At 40.3% G+C, this 22,767-nt stretch overlaps 1 protein-coding gene across 1 annotated transcript in view; it reads right to left on the bottom strand.

Annotated features, from left to right (window-relative positions):
- adgrb1a (adhesion G protein-coupled receptor B1a) overlaps nt 1–22,767 on the bottom strand; it is a gene marked incomplete at both ends in the record, with an annotated part of 111,842 nt that overhangs the window by 29,456 nt on the left and 59,619 nt on the right. The window contains one exon of the mRNA XM_083919010.1: nt 9,383–9,509. Coding sequence (XP_083775136.1) covers nt 9,383–9,509 — 127 coding nt within the window. The remainder of the gene's footprint in view (nt 1–9,382; nt 9,510–22,767) is intronic.

Here is a 22,767-nt window from a genome sequence, read left to right as displayed (position 1 = left end):
AATGCACATACAGGTATCTTGTATCTATGTCTGGGGAGAAGTCAGCGGGCTTGCGGCGTTTTGGGCCTCAGTTGCAGAGCAAGGTGATTTCAAGGTGATTCATGACTTAATCACAATACCTCAAAATCATGCACATCAAGTGATGCGTGCCTTCACATAACAAACACGCATATGATACTAGACTGACAGTCTTGCCCATCCTAAAAACTGCCAGCTAAACACCATCCCCATGCTACAGCAGACATTGTCTTAGTTGCCATGGCTACGCTGTAACATGGCAGCAGCAGCAGCAGCAGCAGCAGTAGGGTGCCTGGGTGTTGTGTAAGGCAGTGTGTTTATGCCTTTGCTGCTTGTGATATTTTAGTTTCCCAATATTAATCTCTAAATATAGGCACAATAATTACGATGCTAACATGTTGATGTTTAGCAGGTGTTATGTTTACCATGTACACCAACTTAGTGTGTTAGTATGCTATTTGCTAACTAGCACTAAACACAAGACATGAGAATGTCATTAGTTTTGTGTAAAATTTAAAATTTAAACCTGGTGATGGTGCCAGGGAAATTTCAGGGGGTTATTGATATCACAATTAATCTACTGGGAAAAATGGACCTGCCAAATTCCACTGTAATCCACCCAATAATCATTGCGATATTTCAATAAAAACTAAATGTCAAGCTCATGGTGGCACAAAATGAAAAGTCTGGGGATTACCAAAGTCATGTGAATGTCTTTACCAATTCATTCAGTATGTTGAGATATTTCAATGAATAAGTGGACATTTTGACCTACTGGAGGATCTAGAGTCATAGGAATATATCCTCTAGAAACCCTGAATATCTGATACGCATTTCAAGAAAATCCACGCAATAGCCATGAAGATATTTCACTCAAGAACACAAATGTCAACTTCATGGTGGTGTTAGACAAATTGTTAGGGGGTCACAGAAGTCTGCTTGGATATATCCTTTGTGGACCATAAATGTCTATACAAAATGACATAGCAATCTCTCTGGACCAAAGCTGTGGACTCACCCTGATGCCAATATAGCCATAAATGACTCTTGAAAAAAGAGAACTAAGGTCAATGATACTCAAGATAGTTACAGAAGTAATCATCAAAACCCAATGTGGCTCTGTTCAATTGTACACAACAACAGATCATGCCTTACGTTAGTGTGTGGTTTTGTGGGCAGCCGAAGACTTAAGGTGAGGTGAAAGTTTAATGAAATAAGCTTAGCGGTAGTTGGGTGGGTGAACATGAAGGGACCGGGACATGAGGGACATGAGGGAGTTGCATCCCCCACTCCCCTTCTAGCTGGAGATAATTGGTTGAGTTTATAGCCTGTCTTGTCTTCAGGTTTGATGCGTGTGCCGGGGCCAAGTTAATTAAATCCCTCTGATTAATCTGCACTGCAGTGAGTTCCTTCTCTTAAAGCAAGGGGGAGGGGGGGGGGGGGGGGGGTATAGAGATTACGAGTGCAATGGAATGGAAAGGCGTCTGCTGAGATGGACAAACTTTTATTTCTCCCTCAGCCAATGAAGGAGCTTGGCTTGAAGTCTCACACAGGGTCCAAACGAGAGCACTACCATCCAAAATAAAGTGAGCAGACTGCATTGTTCCACACGAGTAGAGACCGGGACGCTCCAGCTACCACCACTGAGGAGGTCCACAGGATGCAATTTCCTTCAAATCTATCACATGAAGCAGCTGCCAATATTAGCAGTAAACAATTACGATTGCTTGAACAAGTTGCACTGGTATCAATAACACACAATGGACATGTAAATAGGGAGATGGGAGGATAAAACTTCTTATCCAAAATGACTAATCAAAGAAAAGTCATTCATATTTCCTAGTGGGTGGGGGTGCACTAATTATAGATCTAATTTCTCAAATAAAATAAGAGATGGCTAATTCACTGAAGGACATCTGATATTAGAGCTGACATGTATGAAGTTTGCTGCCTTTGCTGTTATATTTTATTGTAAGACATCATTTTGAGTTCCAAAGACCATATCAGCATCCATTATAAACTAAAGGACAAATCATCTCACAGCCGTACATTATGTATGAGGCTGGGGTCAACTTTATCCGAGCTTAGTATAGACACCGAAGACATTGTGTTTGTTTCATCATTGATTATGGGAGGACTTGCTGGAACTATTTTTTTTATGGACAGTAACTTGTTACAGTGACTGTGCTCAGCTTCCTGGAGTCTTGTTGTCACCTTGAGGTTGCCAAATAAATAAGGGAAACACCGAAATTAAATCAAGTCCTGCGCCTAACCTCCAATAAAAATGCCTGCCTTTTTATAGTTTTTGTGTGGATAAAACAAAGGAGTCAAATCATCTTGATTAGAGAGCTTTAAAGGTAGGTGGATTTCGCTTGTTCCTCTTTTAACTGACCAGTCATCCTCACAATTTTCCTTTATCTCACCTTCTGAAATCAACAAGTCACTGTCTGACATGAAGACTGCCACCGCCACCCTGGACCCCACCTCCTCCACATAAGTCATAGCTTGTCTCCCTGGTGTCAACCCTCTCATCCTCTCTGTAATCAACTCCTTCCTGTCTACTGGCTCTGTCCCCCCTGCCTATCCTCAAAAAGCCTGGCCTTCAACATGCAATCCCCAACAACTACAGACCCATCTCTAATCTCCCTTTTCTATATACAATTCTGGACTGCATCGTAGTCTACCAACTCAAAACCAACCTGTACTCCATCCTACACTACGGACCATGTCAATCCAGTTTCATATCCCAACACAGCACAGAAAACGCCCTGATCAAAGGTAACCAATGACCTCCTCCTCTCGTCTGATGCCCACCCCCTCGACACCATTATCTTCCTTGGCCTCAATGATGGCTTCGACACTATCAATCACTTCATCCTCCCCATCTGCATCGAGTCCTTCCTCAGTATCACTGGCACTGCCAGGTTCGAATGATATCTCTGCGACCACCACCAGTTCTTAAATATCAATAAATCCAAGTCTGTCGCAAGCCCCAGTCCCAGAAGGTGTCCCACAAGATTCGGTGCTCAGCTACCTCCTCTTCATGTTTTCCCTTGGTCACATCATACGCCAACATGGCCTCCATTTCCAGTGTAAATCAGACGGCCCCCAGCTCTACCTCTCCACCAAATACATTTCTGCCACCACTTATTCCACATTCATAAACTGCCTTGCGGATAGAAAAACCTGGATGCAAGCCAACTTCCTCAAACTCAACAGCAACAAATCTCTAATCCACATCGTTGGTCCCAAATCCTTCGACAGATCCTGCCATAACTTCTCCCTCTGCATTGATGGCTCAACTGTTCCTGCTTCCACACACATCTGTAACCTGTGTGTCATCTTTGATCAAATCCTCTCTTTCGAATACTACACTAAATTACAAAACTGCCTTTTTTCAGTTTCAATCCCCATCTTCGCGCCTCCCTCTCCTTCTCAGCCACTGAAATGTTAATCCACGCCTTTGTCACCTCAAGACTGGATAACTGCAACAACATTCTGTATGGCACATCCATCAAAATCCTTCAAACAAACTACAATGCATCTAAAAGTCAACTGCCTGCTCGCTCACTCCCGCACAAGAGATCACATCACAACGGTCCTTCAAAACCTTCACTGGCTACCCATTCAACAAATAATCATGTTAAATAAATTCTCCTCGTACATCACTGACATACTTCTACCTGCAGCTTCAGATCTGGTGATGCCAACCCCCTGATACTTTTCACCCGGTCCAAGCACCAGACCTGGGGGGACAGGACCTTTGCATTGCTGCCCCTGGCCCCTGGAACTCTCACCCAAAACGCCTCAGACATTCTTCTTCTACTGTTTCTGTTTTATGTAAAGTGATGATGGTGAAGTGTTTTTGAATGTAGTTTAAAGTACTATAACAACTAAATATATTATTATTATTATTATTATTATTATTATTATTATTCGTTTCAGAATACAGGATATAGGGCACATAATCAAGACTTTGCTTCAATAAAACATCTGCTTCACCTTTTAAATTAAGTAATGTATTTTTACATGCAAACATGCATTTTTTACTCCCATTGGAGTTGACTATGTATGACTATATGTGCAACTTCATTGATACAGTAGATAGATAGGAACGCAAATGCATACATCCTGGAATCTGAGTATGATGACACTTTATTGGCCTGTAGCCCAGCAAACCTCAGTCAGTCCTGTTAACTTACTTGTTACTCCTAGAATGTGGACTAATTGGCCAAAGAGGCTTGTCACTGTATCTATCCCAACAACACATTCAAACTGAAGAAAAGGCTTACGCAGGCTTACAACATCCAAAATGACACAAGCACAAGCATGTTTATTCATCCTCATCCCCCTCAACACACAAGTCTAGCAGTAGCAGTAAACTGGGCTCAGGATTTTGGGGCTTTTGCCTTCGACTGCAGTGGATTTTTTTTTCTACAATTTTCCTTCTAAAAAGCCTGCAGCGGAGTTGGACTGAGCAAAATGGACACGAGAGGTGGCAGCAAGAGAGTAAATGATGTAGTAAGCAGAGGGAGAGAGTGAAAGCTAAAATATAATGCAGCAACTAGGATGAAAAATGTTGGGATTAAATGACTGAGGGGTAGAGAAGAGTGGGATAGAAGGAAGAGAGGAGCGAGGTGGGAAGGCAGAGAAGGGGAAAAAAAGAGGTTTGGGTGTTTATCATGCTGGGGCTGTAGGAGGCTAGCTGCAGACAGAGCGGCTGGGCCATTTAGAAGCTACTATGTGTTGCAGTAGGAATAATTAGCATGGTATCCATAGATGCCTCACACAATTATAGTGTAGGGGAAGAGAGAGCAGAATGAGGGAGGAGAGGATTTGCCTTTTCCTCCATTTCTGGCGAAGGGAGCTGCCACAATTTAGCTTCCTTTAGAGTGTGTGAAGGCTCCGGGCTACTACAGAACTGTGAACAAGCTATCGTCTGCACAGGTGGAAGCAGGCAGCAGGGGCAACAGCGAACTGAGAATGCACCATTATTGGTCCACTGATAATTATTGCTGTAGCTGGTCTTCATATTGCACTGATGCCTGTATCTGAACAAGACAAATATTCTTTAGCGATGCAGCTCCTTGAAGCTGTAGCTTACCTACTGTAAGCACAGCGGTGAATGCTAACACTAGCAGGCCTACCGCATGCTCAAAAGGACATTGCTAATTCTGTTTAGATGGTACATGCTAGCATGCTAACATTGCTAATCAAGTACCAAGTATCGTGACAATCTTGATAGCCTTGTTGTCAAGAGATTTCATTAAAACCACAGTACATATAATATATACAGTTATAATAGTCAATAACAATCTGTTCATTTTTTTTCCTTAATTTTTCTATAACACTGAAACCCGTTAAAATGACACTTTGTCCAACGTACCTCTGGTGAGTAAATACAATCAGCAGGCTCCATTATGGGGACAGTGCTCGAAAAATACAAAAAGTTATAATTTAACTAATTATCCAGACATTGCTTCATGGCCGACATTGCATCTGCTCTGCTGTCTAAGACTTTGCTCTGTTGTGCCTGTCTCTACTCAAGGTCCAGAGAAAGGGCGACAAGCCTGCTGCATGAATACAGACACACATAGGGTGTAGCTTACTTCATGAAATTGCAGTCAATAAAATGAATTGCTTTACGTAGCGTTGCCCAGTCCAGAAAGAGGGCCAATGTGTAGTTACTTAGGACTTAATAAGCAGAACTGAATTTGAGTACCATTGATTCAGTTTTAATTTGGAACTGAGTGTTGTTTCATAATTAACTGCTCTTCTATTTATATTTTTGGGTTTTGAACTGTTGGTTTGAAAAATCAAGTAATTCCTGCTCCCATTGCCTTTGTCTTTATACATCCATGGCCTTTCCCCTGTCCTGTGCTCGAGCACAGACAGAAAAGGGTTGTGTGGCTCAGTCTGAGTCACTTTGTTTGAGTCAGGGCTGTGTATATACACCAGATTTTCTTTCGCCGCACGGAAGGGACAGCTAGCGGACCGTGAGGATGAAGTGAAATTAACAAAAAGTTCATTGGATTAAAATCACAGACTCAGCCTTCAAGCACAGTATCCAATGAAATGACCAGGGCCTTAAGGCTGGTCCCGCAATACTACCTCTCTTGTCTAAATGGCAAAATTTACATTGGACATACTCCAAATTAGAGCTTAGAGCGGGCCCAGAAAATAAAGCCCGACCCTACCAGAGCCTGTGCATGTTCGGCCCAAGCCCGGGCTGGGCCGGACACATTAACAGTAATTATGAGCCCGAGCCTGATTTCAACCCGACAATTTTTTAAATGAATGGGCTGTTATATCTGATGTTTTCAAATAAAATTCGGAGTTGTCTGAACTACAGAATGTTATTATTCAGAATGGAATTGATCACAAAAGGATCTGAATGAAGAAACGTGAACCGCACTTAATGCACTGCCCACGACTTGTTTGAAATGGTTTCATACCTCAGACTTTCCTCCACTTGAAATTTCCTGTTTTCATTTGATCCTTTACATCTCCAAGCTCAATGTTGCACTTTAGCTGCACAGCACAGCAGCAGGCCTATTGTGATGAGGGCGGGTGGAGGAGTCACTCCAACATGTGGCGTCTTTTTTTTTTTTTACTTTGTGCAACGTTGTAAATATTTGTTACTTAGGCCTACTCTGCTAAATATATATACAGATCTTTAATATTTCTGTTTATGGCATAGCATTCTCCTCAGATTAAGCCAGTAAAGCAATGATTTAAAAACACATGCGCTCGATCAAAGGCCCGGCCTGAGGATACCCGGCCCGAGGAGTAGTGGTGGGAAATATTTGCCCAGGGTCAGGGTCAGGCTCGGGCTCAGGCAGAGAATCTAAACTCTACTCTAAATACATTTGTTCTCAGATTAGTGTAGCAACTTTTTGTAGATAATTTTCCTTTTGGCCTAACTCTCTTGAATACTTAATCAATTATTCATTAAAATATCAGAATAGTCAAAAATGTCTACCACACTTCACAATTAAAATTATATTAAAGATCATTCACACTGGATTATCAGGGGCTGCTTGTTGTTCTATCATCTTTGCATTTAGCACATCTCAATCTAACAGCTTCTGATGCTGCTGCTGATGTCAGTGATGCTGGTGAAGCTGTTCAATGTGTCAGCTTGTCTAGGTGCGAACCCCTGCCTCCCACTCAGCCTCTCAGCAGAGGCCCTGTGCTTTTGGACTGTGACTGAAACATGTTTGCAGCAATTTCCAAGCGACTCAAAGGAATCCTAATGACAAGATTGATACCAATCTCATTTCTGTACACTGTGTATAAAGGTGAAGCTGGAGACAATGTGGTCAGCCCAGCTCAGCATACAAAGGGAGGAATATGCCTCTTTCACACATAGTTCCCAGTAAATTTCTGGGATAACCTTTGAGGCACCACTAGTGATTTTCACTATTCACACATGCAGCCCCATTCAGAAACATTTCCGCCTGGCACCTCTTCACACTTACCATGGCATTGCCAAAATATATGTGGGAAGGGACAGTCCAAGAGTGCTTAACCCTGCAATGCTTTTGCTTGTATTCACATCACATTCATACTGGCATTTTCCAGGAAATGTTACTAGGTCTCGAGGTGGGAAACTGGCAGTAGAAATTTCCTCAAATATCAATACCTGCTCCCATTCAAACTTTACCCGACACAGGAAACGTCCCTGCACACTTCAGGGACAGTGCATGTGTGAAAGGGGCTAAGTAACACTCTAACTTTTACCAACACCTCTACAGCTTAGACAGAATCGCAGGCTAAAGAGCTAAACTTGAAAAGAAAGGTATAAAAAACTCAACAATTGGTCTTTTCTGGGGATGTTGCATTTCGGAAGTATTTCTTGGCCAACAACAGCCGGCACAGTGACTGTGTGCAGCTTCTCAGACTCCTGTCGTCACAGTTGCGTGGCCACTTGTGGTGTCGTCACAGATACACACAGACAAATAGCAAACCTATGCTCAGAAATCACATTCACCTGTGCTATAACTGGAGATGTTGCACAGAAGTACGAGCCAGATGGATGAACTGTTTAGTCAAGAACTAGTTTCAACATTTAACTACACCTAAAACCAAAAATCTTTTCCATTTCTGTTTAAAGAGACAAGAATCAACTCTTTTCCCCGGCCAAAAGTCTTAATACTATGCTAGGCTAACCATGTCCTGAATCTAGCTTTGTAGGTTACTTCAGGGTATTTTCCAAATGTTAAACCGTTATTTATTTCAGCACTGAAAGCACAAATAGAACTCACCACTGCAGCCTCCACCATCAAAGCGTACAGCACCTTCACTCACATCCCTTCCTCTTGATCACATGCTTCAATCAACATCACAAGTATCTTGAATAAAAAAAATCAAATATAAGCTAATTTGGCTCAAGGTGGTAAACCCGAGCTGGCTCGTCCCGGCCTAGCCTCCTTTCAAGGCTGTGCAGGAAGCAGGATGGACAGCACGGTGCCTCCTATGTCTTTAAGAAAGCCTTGGTGCCTATGCTGTTACCAGGGCAACTAGTGAACAAACTGCTTCAGAGGCAATTTCCAGTCTAATAATAACTAATCGCACTGAATGAAAAATTCGACACAAAGCCACTTCCCTTTCCCCCTAAGAAAGAGGGGCAGGTTTGAGTCACCGTGATACCGCTGTGCTTTTAACATACATGTTTCCATTCTCACACACATACACACACACACCGCTGGCTCGCTGTGTCCAGCTGCAGCCATAATGTTAAAGAATTGTGTTCTGTAGCCTGCTGTGGTATGCATTATAATGTGCCTTTTTTTCAGGATTGCCATGCAGCACCTTCTCCATGGGCCTCGTAACCATGGAGACACCATTGACAGTGTAATATGTTAACATATGCTAATGAACCAGAGTCGCCATTGTTCAGTTGGAAATAAGAAAGGAGAAGGTGGGGGCTGGGGGGTGCATGCAGGTATGATCATCAGCTGTAACGTGATCATAAATAACACTCACCATGTCAGTTCATCTGACAGTGACCACCGACATTTTAAAGCCCCTTCCTGTGTGCATTTCCTCTTGGAACACATAAACAGTCTATCTCCTTCATAAGAAGGACCCCCCCCCCCCCCCCCCATAAATAAATAAACAATAATAGGCTAATCATTTCCCTTGGCAAGGGTATAATAACCCTTTGCAGCATGGCATTGGCATGTCCAGATAGAGAAAGGGAAGGAGGGGAGAGAGGGAGGATCTGTTGATATGTAATGACAATGACGCCCTTTGGAAAAAAAAAACAGCTGATGCATTCACATAAAAAAGCCCACTAAAAAAACACACCGTCTTCGATACCTTTAACGTCAACGAAGTCAAGGGAGGTTGTCGGACTTACCATTTCGGGATTTAGCCGTGCTAAAATGGCGAAGGTGGACAGTCTGTCACACACGCATTTGGTTCTGAATGAGTCGACTAGCACGGCTTTGCAGCCCCTGGCAGACCAGGATCCCAGCAGAGAGGAGCTGCACGGGAGAAAAACACATACACACACACACACAGACAGACAGACAGACACACACACGCACACGTACACACACACGCACACGGAGAAGCGATGCGGTGAATATAGAGACAGCCCCAGCAAAAAGGAAAATAAAGCGTCTCAAAATCCCACCGCGTTGCACCGGCTTTTTAATCCACTTTACATCTCCGCCGGTTGCAGGCGAAGGCGCAAAGAGCGAAGTGAACGCGGTGATGAGGAGCGCTGTGAGGCGGCGTGCTGCAGGTCTCTGCCTGGACACATAATACCAACACACTGCCTGCCCTAAATATGTATTAATATTAGTAGTAGTAGTAGTAGCTGTAGTATTATTATTATGATTATTATTATTATTCATAACAACTTTACTACTATTACTATACTACGTATAATGGTAATGATACTTTGTAATAATAATGATAATAATAAAAAGTAGGATAATAATCATAATTACTACAACTATATATAAGTATATAAATATACAAATGAATGTATGTATGTATGTATGTATAATGTATGCTGGGAGTGGGTGTTCCAAACATGGCCACCTGTACATTGATTATCACTGTTATTTTTTTTCTGGTAAATATCTTGCAGAGCAGTTGACAAAGATAAAGCCTTAAAAGGTACATTAACTCCCCGTTAGAGCCGTGTTTCATGGTAGCAACCAATCACACCAGCTGACAACTAACAATAGATCATATCATAATCATCATATCAGGTGTAACTGGCTCACTGACATGGCTTACTGAGACACTTAAATGGAATGGAACCATGATAGTAGTCACACCCGTTTTCCTGCTTTGACATGTCAACATGTCTGCTGTGAAAAAGGTCTATGACTCTTTCAATGTTGTGAAGCATTTGAGAAAGGAAAGACGTTTTAGAAACCTCCACAAGCTATTGGAAATAGTTCAATGTCTATAGTTCTTTATATGAAATGTGCTTATTACTACCAACACCCAAAAAATATGATACTAATGAACAGTTCTAAATGGTTATGAATAAATGTAAAATTTGGATCAGAGTTTTACAGTAAACAACATGTAGTATCTAATCATTCTGATTCAACATCTATATTTTTCTATGTTTTTTGTTTTTATCATTCAAAATTTTGCTTCACTTTTCCTGGTGGACTGGAATCCACAGAGGGACGTTCTTACATGAAGTGCATACTTCATAATGTTATAGGAACACATATCAGTAACCAATCAAGAAAATATGACCACAATCTTGACAGCCAGTGGTGCATATTGTTTTTGTAGATGATTTGTTGGTGAGTTTGAGGCAGTTTGACATACTGTTCCTGTAGGGTTTGGTAACTTGACATATGTTGCAAGGCTGAAAATCTCAATTTGACTGGCCTCCTGACAAAGACTGGCCTCTTAATCCCCTGCTTCAGTGCACAGAGAAATTAACCAAATATGTCAAATTGATGAAAACATATGCAAGTGTTATGAAACAACAACTGGCAAAAACAGGCTTCAGACTTCAAATTTGCATTGATTGACTCAAATTTACATTGGCTTGATTTAGTTGCACGCAGGTTTTGTCTTCAACTTGTACTAAGCAATATAATCCAAATTAATTTGTCCGGCACTAACAATAGCAAGCTCTTGATATGTCAATAGTCATGATGCTTTTTTGAAAGACGCTCAGAGAAATCTATAGACTCAATTTAGACATTCACATAGACATAAATCAAGGATAAAGCTATGTGCCAATTAATATTGATTGTGTCTGACTCAGGGAATTCCATTTCCTTATTACTTTATTCTAACTTTACAAAATAACTGACTTCTTAGGGATGTGCCCTCTAGTGCAAAAAAAGACGTGAGTGTTCTGCATTCATTAAATCATATGTACTGATGTCAGGAGGAATCCGTTTCACCATAACATGACGTCAAAGTTGCATAATGGCACGGTTTCATCTCCATAAGAGTTGTACAAGCTATATTATCTATTGTGGCCCGATTCCTGCATTGTTGCCCTACAGAAAGGATCTTGTGACTTACGTCTTTTGTGCGTGCAGTAAAATCTCCTCTCATGTTACGCAACATCTGTGTGTTGTTTTCTGTGTGAGACTTGTGCCACTCACAAAGCATGCAAGAGAAGAAGAAACATTCCAGCATTTTAGTCGCCAAAAAAAGGTCTATATTGAGGGAGTTGTTGAAGAAGATCCAGTTAGAAAAGCGTGCTATCCTACAAGATACTCATCCAGCCCTTCATGTTTACTTTCTGAATCATAAAAATTACAAATAAATGGAAAGGTGTTTTGCTTGTGCGTTTTTTTCCTTCCACAGTGTCTAATAATACATTTCCTAATTAATGATCATGAAAACAATGATATTTTCTCTGACAATAATTGTGATATTAAAATCTAATTTTGTGACATCCCTAATAATATCATATAATCACTGTGATGATGATACGTCCCTGAAATCACACTCTAAATGGAGCAGTTTGGGATGGGATCACTGACAGTTAAAGTTATAGTTTATCGAATTATGAATATAAGTTTTGACAGGTGTGAGAGAGCTTTGACAAGGAAGGCAGGCACTACTACGTCACTACATGATGATTGTCAGAAAGTGACCAGGAAGAACATCTCCCTCTATCACTAGTTCACTTTTACCACACACAACCACAAAGTGCACTCTTCTTCAGCATATTATATGTCATGGTCACAGTTGCTCCATTACAACTTCTGCAGATACTCCGCTGCCATTCGTGAGCAGAGCATCTTTTTTGTTTCTATAACTACTGCCAAATCCCACAGTCCTTTTCAGTAAGCTTTCATGAAATAATTACAAAATTATTATGAAGGACCTGTAAAGTAAAGCATTACAGCCTCTGAAAATATTTAAAATTCAGTAATACAGCAACAAAAGATGTTGCGCAAATCAAGGCTTAACAATAAAAACAAATGTGGCTGAGAACACACAGTTTGAAGACATTCCGCTTCTAAAATCCTTTCAGTCATATATTCTCCCCATATGTGGGACTCTATTTAAGGGATGCGTTCCCCTCATTTGTGTTAACATGATGGGGCAGAGCGCTGTCCACACCACCCCCAAAATGTCCCATACTTGTCCGTGTAGTGTTTTCTTTCTCTTTAATTTGCAACCTATCTGTACAAGGGGATTACAAAGAAAATCAAATCTACAGACTGTGTTCTGTTGCATGTAAGTGTGGTGTTTGTTCGTGTGTGTGTGTGTGTGTGTGTGTGTGTGTGTGTGTGTGTGTGTGTGTGTGTGTGTGTGCGTGTGTGTGTGTGTGTGTGTGTGTGTGTGTGAGATAGATAGAGAGAGAGAGAGAGAGAGAGAGAGAGAGAGAGAGAGAGAGAGAGTTAGCCCTAGGAGGTGACTCAGTGCTGACATTAGCACATCACCTCTAACAGAAATCCAATATATTAGGACTCAGTGCAGTTTCTCTCTGAGGCTGATGTGATTAGGCCTCTCTGTGAGCCACATAGTGGCCTGCAGACAGTCTTGCCCCACTGTCTAATTGGATAATTTAGGTGCTGGTCCAGCAGCCCTGCATGGAAGAATGTCCTCTGCCAAGAACAGGCCACATGGATGAAAAGCAGTCTGCCAGCACAATGGAAATATATAAACATTGGCTTAAATGCACAAAGCTATGAGGAGGAGAATTTATATTTTTCCAGTTTGTTTTAACATTACTGTAGCTTTACTTATTGCTGTGTTAATATGTGTCCTATAATATAATCATGTAATATAATCATTCAATAAATTGCACATCTCAGTTGAATTGTAATGGGGACCACAAAGCAGCAAAAATAAGAATGATCAAGTCACCATGGTTACTGTATCCAGAGAATACTACCGGTATATAATAATTAGAGGCCTTTTTTTCTGGTTCCCGGCTCTCTGCACTGTACCTGCCCTCCGTGAGGGGGGCGGGTCGAAAGGCCAGTTGCCTGAATCTGACCGGACTGTGACCCCAAGACGAAGAAGAAGATAATGACACCGTAGCGGAATTATGTCTAAAAGACTGAAACCCTTGGGCGCCCAGGGAAGGAAAAGAAGGAAAGAAGAGGGTTAAAAACGGGGAAAAGATAGAGGTACAGTAACGTCAATGTGATGACGTAAATGTAAATGAAATAAATAGTTTAATGGTCGTAGTTACTGTTGTTGGAGCAGAGTGTTAGCTTGCTAGCTTACTTCGGACGATAGCAGCATCGTTTACGAATCAATAAATAGCTGAGTCGACATGTGTTAATGTTACTCCACCTTAAATTCATCAGGGACGTTTGAAAAATTAACGTTTACCTGTTCAGGTGTTATTTTACAGGTGTCTACTGCTGGTATGTCAGCTAAAATGCTTTTAGTTTTCCACCCCCTCTGTAAAAGTGCAGCTGTAAGCCTTTGTTAATGTTAAAGTTTACATCAGTGTTTAAGTGCAGTTAAATTGTATTACTGTTAATACTCCACACCTTAGCTTTCCCATATCATTCATAGACGAAATATACGTATTGATTCCACTGCACATTACTGCTTTTTGCTCTCTGGTTAGACTGAATTGTATTGCAATGACAATAAAGTTTAATGAATATGATCGTATTTTCATTTTAGTCTTATGGCACACCATTTGTTATTAAAATGTTATATCCAGCGGTCACATTTCTTTTCTTCTCTCTTCAGATGCACTTTTAAAGTATTTCAGCATCAGGACTGAAGGCTGCACCAACAGACCCTGCTGACTGGCCAGCTCTTCTTACAGATAAAGTAAGAAAAGAGTTAGTACGCAGAGGACCATTTCAAACAAAAACAGTTACACATTTTCCGGAAAGAAAAGATGGGAGAAGGTGTCAACATGACTTTTTTAAAAGAGTCTTAGTTAATGGGGAAACAATCAAAAGAAGCTGGCTGATGTATTCCAAAAAGAGTGATAGCTTGCACTGCTTTTGCTGCAAAATGATCTCTACAAAAGATTACAAACTTTACAAAAAAGGACTGAAGGACTGGAAAAATGCAAGCCAGTTGCTGAAAGCTCATGAGGATAGCCAGGAGCATGATACCCACATGGCAACATGGTAGGAGTTGGAGGTCCGTTTTGCAAAGGGGTTAACAATAGATAGGCAAGAGATGGCACTCGCTGAGGCTTAGAGAAACAGGTGGCGTGATGTTCTCGCATGTATCATGTAAATAGCGGTTTATCAAGAGGTCTCTCATTTTTCTTTACTTTTTGCAATAGTGTGCGTTGTCATATCTGCACTGGTTTCATTATTTATTTTGTGCAATACCATATATATATTGTATTCTTAATTCATATTATGTCACTTGTTTACATGTGCACTGTTTAGCTTAATATGTTTGCCTTATTTATTTTGTATTTTTAATTTATCACTTGCTTATTTCTTTAGTTTTTATTTGGTGGGATATTTTTTACTCAAAGAAATACAATCTTGAATACACACATGCAGTTTCTGTGTGAGTGTATGAACGTTGATTGTGAAATTGACTGCTGTGATATAAGGGGGCGCCGACTAAAATATTGCCTAGGGCACCAAATTACTCAGGGCCGGCACTGACTGTATCTCTTGGCCTGTGCTTGGATTCTGTGCATTTATAACAGAAATCTTGCATTACAAACTGGGGTCATGTCTAGTTGCATTATGGGTATTGTTGGATCTAGGGTTTTTGAAACTTGACCTATATACTGGGGACTTAAAGTCAGTATACCTCAGCTTCTGCTGCTTCTGTTTTAACAATTCTTCTTTTTTTAATCCGTCTCTTACAAGTCCACAAACTTTATGGAGTGTACCATAAAGTAAACAAATACCACAATAGTAGCTCTAAAAATATACATTTGTACATTTCAACATAACAATATACACTGCTTCTTATCCTCACTGTGAACAGATAAATATGTTGACTCATCTAAGATATTTTCATTGCTTATTTAGAAGGTAAATTCATTTTAAGCATACATTTCTTTGGCTGTACAATCAATATTTTTTTTAAATCAAAATAATATCAAATGACTAATTGTGATGTGGACAAATAGTGACAAACAAAGATTATCACCAACTCTGCAGTTCCCCTCAGATCTCTGGATCATTTTAGCATAGGCTATTTAAGCTCATTATTTTGGTTTTCTTATTTGCAACTTTACAGTTTTCTTTCAGTCTCACCCACTGTACATGACGGCGCCACACAGGCCTGATGACGTTTGTAGTCCTATTTAGCCACTTGTTAGCAATCTCCTTTTAAAAGATACGTAGATCTATGAGTTTTTATTTACAGTGAAATTAAAAACTAATATTTCCACGTCACGTTGGTAGAAAGAGGGCTGTTATCTAATGGCCTACAGTATGAGTCCAACCCTTTTTAAATGAGAGGATATAGCTTGATTGTGGCAGATACTGAATGAAACACTACCAGGAAACAAAATCCAAAATCCAAATCCTATGCTCTCAAACAGCAGGTAACTTGACAGCTGGCAAGTTTGTTGCCTGTAATGCAAAAATCTCTTTCTAGTAAGAATTACTTGTAAACAAACATGCCCCCTGTACACTGAACTTCACCTGCTCTACTATAATTGTATTACAGTAATTGACAAAAATTCAAGTCCACAGTGCTCAGCTCCAACATCTTTAATGAATTTGGGCAGTTCCTCAAGATCAGCACCAACTCTGTAGATTAACTGAGACAGCAAGATTGATTTGTATGATCAGAAGGGAGGCTAGTTGGTGACTGCAGCCTGGTAAACAAAGTCTTTTCGATACAGAAATACCTCTTTCTCTCTCTTTTGACCTACCCTGTAGTGACTGTTTGTAGTCATACAGGTTGTATTTGTTTTCAGTTATATATACACTGGAGATCAGAATTAAAGAACACATTTAAATACTTGATTTATTCTGAAATACTGTTATTTTTTATTGTTCAGAATTTGATAGAATATCCGCTGTGGTTATACCACGGCTGTACTAGCATATTTTTTTTAAATAGCCATGGCACTTCAACAAAAACCTTTATTTTGTGAAAAAAGCAGTGATCAAATTTAGAGAACGGTAATGATTGTGTCAGAAGAGACGATTTAAACAATGTTTTCTTCGGGCTATAGGATTAAAAAATGAATAGGAAGTGTAGAGGCCCTTGCTTTGAATGACTTCAGCACATCTGCGCCCACAGGACATCACTAGTTTCTCACACTGCTCTGGTTTGATCTTGGTCCATTCTTCTTGCAGTCTCTTACACAGTTCAATAACTGTTGTGGGTTTCTTAGCCATTACTTTGTAGCAAAGGATCTTCCAGATATTCTCTATGGGTCTTAGATCTGGACTTTGAGACCTTCTCCTCGAACTTTAACTGACTTCTTTAGACACTTTAGGTTCAGTCTTTCCCCAGTCCTACGCCAAACATAAGGTTTCCCATCAGACCCAAATAAATTGAACTTAAGTAATGTCATGTCAGGGTTTATGAAATGTTTTCTGCAGCAGGAGTTGGGCCTCTTGTACAGCTACATGGCAGGGTGAATGCAAATGTTTATGTGAACCTCCAACATGCAATCAGCCCGGAATTTTAATGCAAATCATTGCCCCCTGTCACACCGCAAAACGGGTTACGCAGTTCCTTGAAGCTAGGAATATTGAAACAATGAAATGGCCAGCCAAGAGTCTAGATATAAACCTCATAGAGAATATCTGGAAAATCCTTGGCGACAAAGTAATGTCTAAGAAACCCACTATAGTTACAAAACTGTGGAAGAGACTGCAGTAAGAATGGACTAAGATCAAACCAGAGCAGTGTGAGAAACTAGTGATGTCCTGTGGGCGCAGATGAACTGAAGTCTGTCAAAGCAAGGCCCTCTACACTTCCTATTCATTTTTAAATCCTATAGCCCAAAGAAAAAAAAAAGTTTAAATCTTCTCCTCTGAAACAATGATTACTGTTCTATAATTTTGCTTACTAAAGGTTTTTGTTGAGGTGCCTTGGTTATTTAAAAAAAAAACATGCTACTACAGCAGCGGTATAGCCACAGTGGATATTCTATCAAATTCTGAACGGTATAAAAAAACAGCATTTTAGAATAAATCAAGTATATATATAATTGTTCTTGAATTTTGATCTCCAGTGTGTGTGCGTTTGTGTGTGTGTGTGTGTGTGTGTTTGTGTGTGTGTGTGTGTGTGTGTGTGTGTGTGTGTGTGTGTGTGTGTGTGTGTGTGTGTGTGTGTGTGTGTGTGTGTGTGTGTGTGTGTGTGTGTGTGTGTGTGTGTGTGTGTGTGTGTATACAGAGAGAGATAATTTGGACTTCAAGGTTTTAAAGTAATGTGTGCTACTAACAAGAGTCTTCTACGATGTACAAGCTGTACACGATAGAGACAGCCTAAGACATCTGTTGGCCACTTTTTTGTAGCCTTGCTAACTAGAAGGTCATCAGAGCAGACATTATGCACATCATATTGGTCCCTTAACAGTCTCCCAAACTGATGCTGCTGAATGGTCTCGGCATGTTTTTCTTTCCTAAGATCTGATCAGAATGCAGAAGTGGTCTGGCTAATCTGAGCATGTTCCAATTGCAAAGTGTTCTTCTGTATTTACACCACTGTTCTTTTGTTCTTATCCAAAGATACTAACCACGTGAGTAGCAAGTGGTTATGGGGTGCATTCAAAATAATTAAAACAAATGTTGGTTTCTTGTCCAAACTAATTTTTTTCTCTTTAAGCTCTAGGATGCAGTGATTTCTAACTGTATTATGTTATTGCACATCCCCTTCACTTTGTATTTTTTAGTAAAAGAGAGTCTTTACATTTACATGGTGGCCAAGGGGTTCAGGGCACTTAACATAAACTGCAACATCCATGGTGTATGTCTAAGCAGAGACTTATTTTTTGTACATTTTCCCCATTTTTCTCTTTTCTCTTTTCTCATTTCCTGTCATGTCTAAAGGCATAACATATTATGAGATCTCTTTGAAATGAACTACCATAAAGCCTAATGGGAAAGTTAGTCAAAAGGTGAATTCATCAAAAAATTTGTTTATTTGTGTTTTTGTGTATTTATAGTACATCAGGTAAGACATACTGTGAAAAAAACTAAGTAACAATGTCAGTGTGAGTGAGAGTGAGAAAGACAGAAAGAAGCTGCTGATGTTCTTGTTATTGATTTCAGGAGATTGAAGCCAGGTGCAAGTGAAGGCCCAGGCTGCTTCACAGCTCTTATCAACATGACAAGAACGCCTCCACAGATTCCATTTTATCTCCCAAATATTAACTCATTAATCATGCTGTCCAAGATAGATTTTAATTTTGCATGGAACATGTCTACCCCCCCCCCCCCCCCCATCCCCTACCCCACACCTAAACACCAAGAGATTAAATTATTTGTCCTTGCTAGGTTTCTGTCATTGTCTCTCCTACATTAGGTTGTTCCTTATACTTTATAGTGGTGACATCCCAGAGGTCAATATCATGAAAAACACATAAAACTCTCACAATCTATCAAGGTCTTATTAAAAGGTATACACAGCACACAGCAAATATACCAATGCACCATGAATTAAAGATAGTAAGCTAGTATTCGTATAATGACCAATACTTAAATAATATTGCATACACATATAAAGACTGGTCAACTTAGTGCAGTGAAACGTCTTGTACTGTAATGGCACCCATGGTAAATTGTGTATGATGTACATTTCCACAGAAGTCTCCATGAAAAGCCAACAACAGCAATCTGCTGCTCTCAATTTCTATATTGTTTCAATTTGTGTTAAGCACCCGTCAATAAATCTCAACCATAGAAATAGTATGAGTAGAAAGGGCATCCTCAATCAAATTAACACAGCAGAATGGTCAGAGCAGTGGCCATTTTTATGTGTACCATTGCCATTGCAACATACTAGTTTCCATACAAACTTCCATGTACCAACTTGACTTAAACACACCATTTTCATCCCGGAGACTGTGGTCCGGTCCCGTTCATGTCCAGTGTGGCACTGTAGTTACATTAATATTGCACTCATTTAAAGCCCACCTACGATCTTTTCCTAACCCTTTCATTTTTGGACTAAGGGCACACTCACACTGTCCCTTCGTATTGTGCCCAAGCACGCTTCATGGCTAAAGTCTAGTTCGTTTAACCATTGTTAGAACAACTGTACCACGCCCAGGCAGCGGCTCGGTTGAGAGAGGTGGGCTTTAGTAAAGCACAGATGCAAGCATGTGGAGTGTGACCGATTTGTCAGATGAAAATACTCCAAAAAAGTGAGACAACCCTAAATCTCAGAGGGGTGATGACGTATAAGCAAGAGGTAAACAAGCCGTGGTCCAAATCATTTCAAGTAATGTGAGTAAAAGCGGGCCTGGGCTTCGCGGAAAGAGGGAGAGGGGCATGGTACGAATGGACAGTGTGAGTGCGCCCTGAAACCTAACCACATAGTTTAGTTTGAATTCACAACAATGACTACATGTTCCCCATGTTTAAAACAGTGACCTTAGTAGAGCATCAAAAGTATTTCACACATGGCAACCTGGTGCATTGACAATTGACACCAAAAGATCCTGACAAAACGGCCATAAGTGATGAGTTGCAGGTTGCATGATTATACCTTTTTAAGCCACTACACCAGCAGTTTCCAAAGTGGGTGCCTTGAGGAAGGGCCATGAGGGCAGTAAGATTTATTGTATCATTGTCCCTTTATCATGCATTTGTAATATTGTTTCACCCAATTACAATATAATTCCAATAAAATAATTCCAACATATACTGTACCTTAACTATGTGTTACATTTTCTAAATATGCAGTTATGCTGCAGCTCCTGTAATGATATGACAACTCACAGTAAACATGCTTTCCAGCATGGTAGATTTTCAAGAGCAAGTGAGAGAAATATTTTCCACGGTATACAGAGCTCAAAGTCATACTGATACATCTTAGCCCTCAGCATAGTACGTGCTTTATAACTCCACCATATCTGAGAAGACTGGATCTGACAGAATGCTTTTTGCTCCTTGTGGAAGACATACATCCATCATTGTCAGATAGCACATTTATTTTGGTATTGCATTTCCCCACATCATACATGTAATGTTGCTCTCTCACCCCTGGTATACATGAAAACAAGACAAGAAAGCTCCTGTAAATAGAGTCAGACCCTCCGTTTGTTCTCTTTCTTCACACATCAAGAGCACAACACATTAGTGTATTTGATTGTATTAATTGTTTCTTTTAAGTTCAATATTTATCTGTAAATGTATGTATGTATGCAGATCTGCAGGCTTTTACTCTGAGTAACTGAGAATGGGCCTGTATTATTTTAACTTAATATTGATATAATAGAATAGTATATTTAAATAGTAATCTGGAATTGCTAAACCTGATAATCCTCTGTGTAAATGCATGTTACATTGGGAGTTGGCTGGCTTAGGGCGCTATGATTGTAAAAAGAACAGAACCACTTCACTAGCTTTTAATGTGAGTTTCATGGATAAACAAAACAGCAGAAACAACTGCTATTATTTCATGAACAAATATAATTAACATAACCTTTCAAGGAAAGGTCTGTTTCTCTCTGCAGTACATACAGCTTTTATTTCAGAGTTTATTCAGAATTCCTCACTGCGGGAAGCATTTATGTATGAATGACTGTGGATATTTTCCCTTTGAAACTATATTTATACTTTTTCATTGTTAGACCAGGCTGTCACAATAACAACTATATACTTTTTATTAATAGTCATTCCTTCTTTCCCCCCAAATCACCTCCATCTTAATGTTTCTTTCTCTTTGTCTCGCTATGTCTATATCTGGCAGGCCAAACTTGTGTTAATCCTTTGACTGAAGCGATGAATGTACTGCTTTTTGTCTACAAGTGTACATACCTATCTAAATGCAAATGTCCAAAACCTGCATTGCAATAAGGCTGCCAAATGTTTCCCTTTTTTACTCACTTTTTCCCTTGCTCTATGCTCACACTCTAACATGTTCAAACCATTTTTGTCTTAAACTAATAGGGCACTTGAGAGCAAGGAGCAAAAGTGCAGTGCTTTCTGGCCACACAAGCAGTTAAACTTAACTGTTCAATATGTTGTTTTTTTCTCCTTTTCTGGCATGCTCGCTCTGCCATTCTCTCTCTCTCGTACATGTTGATGTGTGCGCATGGGCTCGGAGGGGGAGGAAAGCTGTGAGCGACACTTTTAATTTTCCACATGCTGCATCAGTGTCTTAGCAGTCATAGCGATGGGTTAGCGTTTTCCTAGACAAGAGCTGAGGAGCTGTCCAACACACTCAGCACCTTTCACTGGGGAGCAGTGCACTGACTTTGTCAAGATAGTATTAGAACTTTCAGAGGGAAAGTGGCGTTTTCAAAAAACCCACTTGGAACTACCATATATGCTACATACTACATGTGGGTTGGCAAGTAGCCTATTCCATTGAGTATTTACAAATGGGACTGGGACCAACCAGTGTAAGCTTGCAAGAATTATGCAGTTTGACTGTGAGGACAAGGGGATTAACCTGATTTCAGATTATTTGAACAGATATTGTCTATTAACCATTAAATATCTTCCATCCAAATTGTACACATATTTCCAGAAAACCGACAAAGAAAAAATTGGATTCATGCGTGTTTCCATCCACAGTTGTTCGACAATTGGATGGAAAAGTGTTGGGTGAACAGAGATACATTTGGTCCTAATTCACAAAGAAATGGCGATATAAAAGAGCTCCGGTTAACTTTAATGGAGGTTGGGAGGTTGCAGTCTGCTTAGTGCCCCACAGATTATGAATATTGTGTCAATTTTTGTCTTAAGTCAAATGGTTCATGTATTTGATAATGTTTGATAAGCCTCTTTCTGTTGAATTCCATCACATGTCCATTGAAGGTTGTCCCACAAGCTTTCCACCTCAGCTAAATACTTTTTTTTGAGCGTGAGATTGGCCGGATAATCGGAGCAGAGGGGGCAGTATTACAGCACCGAGAGCAGAGTCTGAAGGCAAACCTCTCGATCTACCGGTCAATCTTCGTTCCTACCCTCACCTATAGTCATGAAAACTTGGTCATGACCGAAATGATGGGGTTGTGGGTACAAGCGGCTGAAATGGGTTTTCTCAGGAGAGTGGCTGGCATCTCCCTTAGAGAAGTGTGAGAAGTTCAGCCATCCATGAGGAACTCGGAGTAGAGCCGCTGCTCCTTTGTGATGAAATGCAAATGCGAATTGAGGTGATTCGGCCATCTAGTAAGTGTGCCCCCTGAGTGCCTCCCTAGGG

This window comes from Echiichthys vipera (genome assembly GCF_963691815.1).
Source record: "Echiichthys vipera genome assembly, chromosome: 8".
In the NCBI taxonomy this organism is placed as follows: Eukaryota; Metazoa; Chordata; class Actinopteri; order Perciformes; family Trachinidae; genus Echiichthys; species Echiichthys vipera.
The sequence above is the reverse complement of the archived record's forward strand: the minus strand, read 5'-3'. Positions and strand labels throughout refer to the sequence as shown.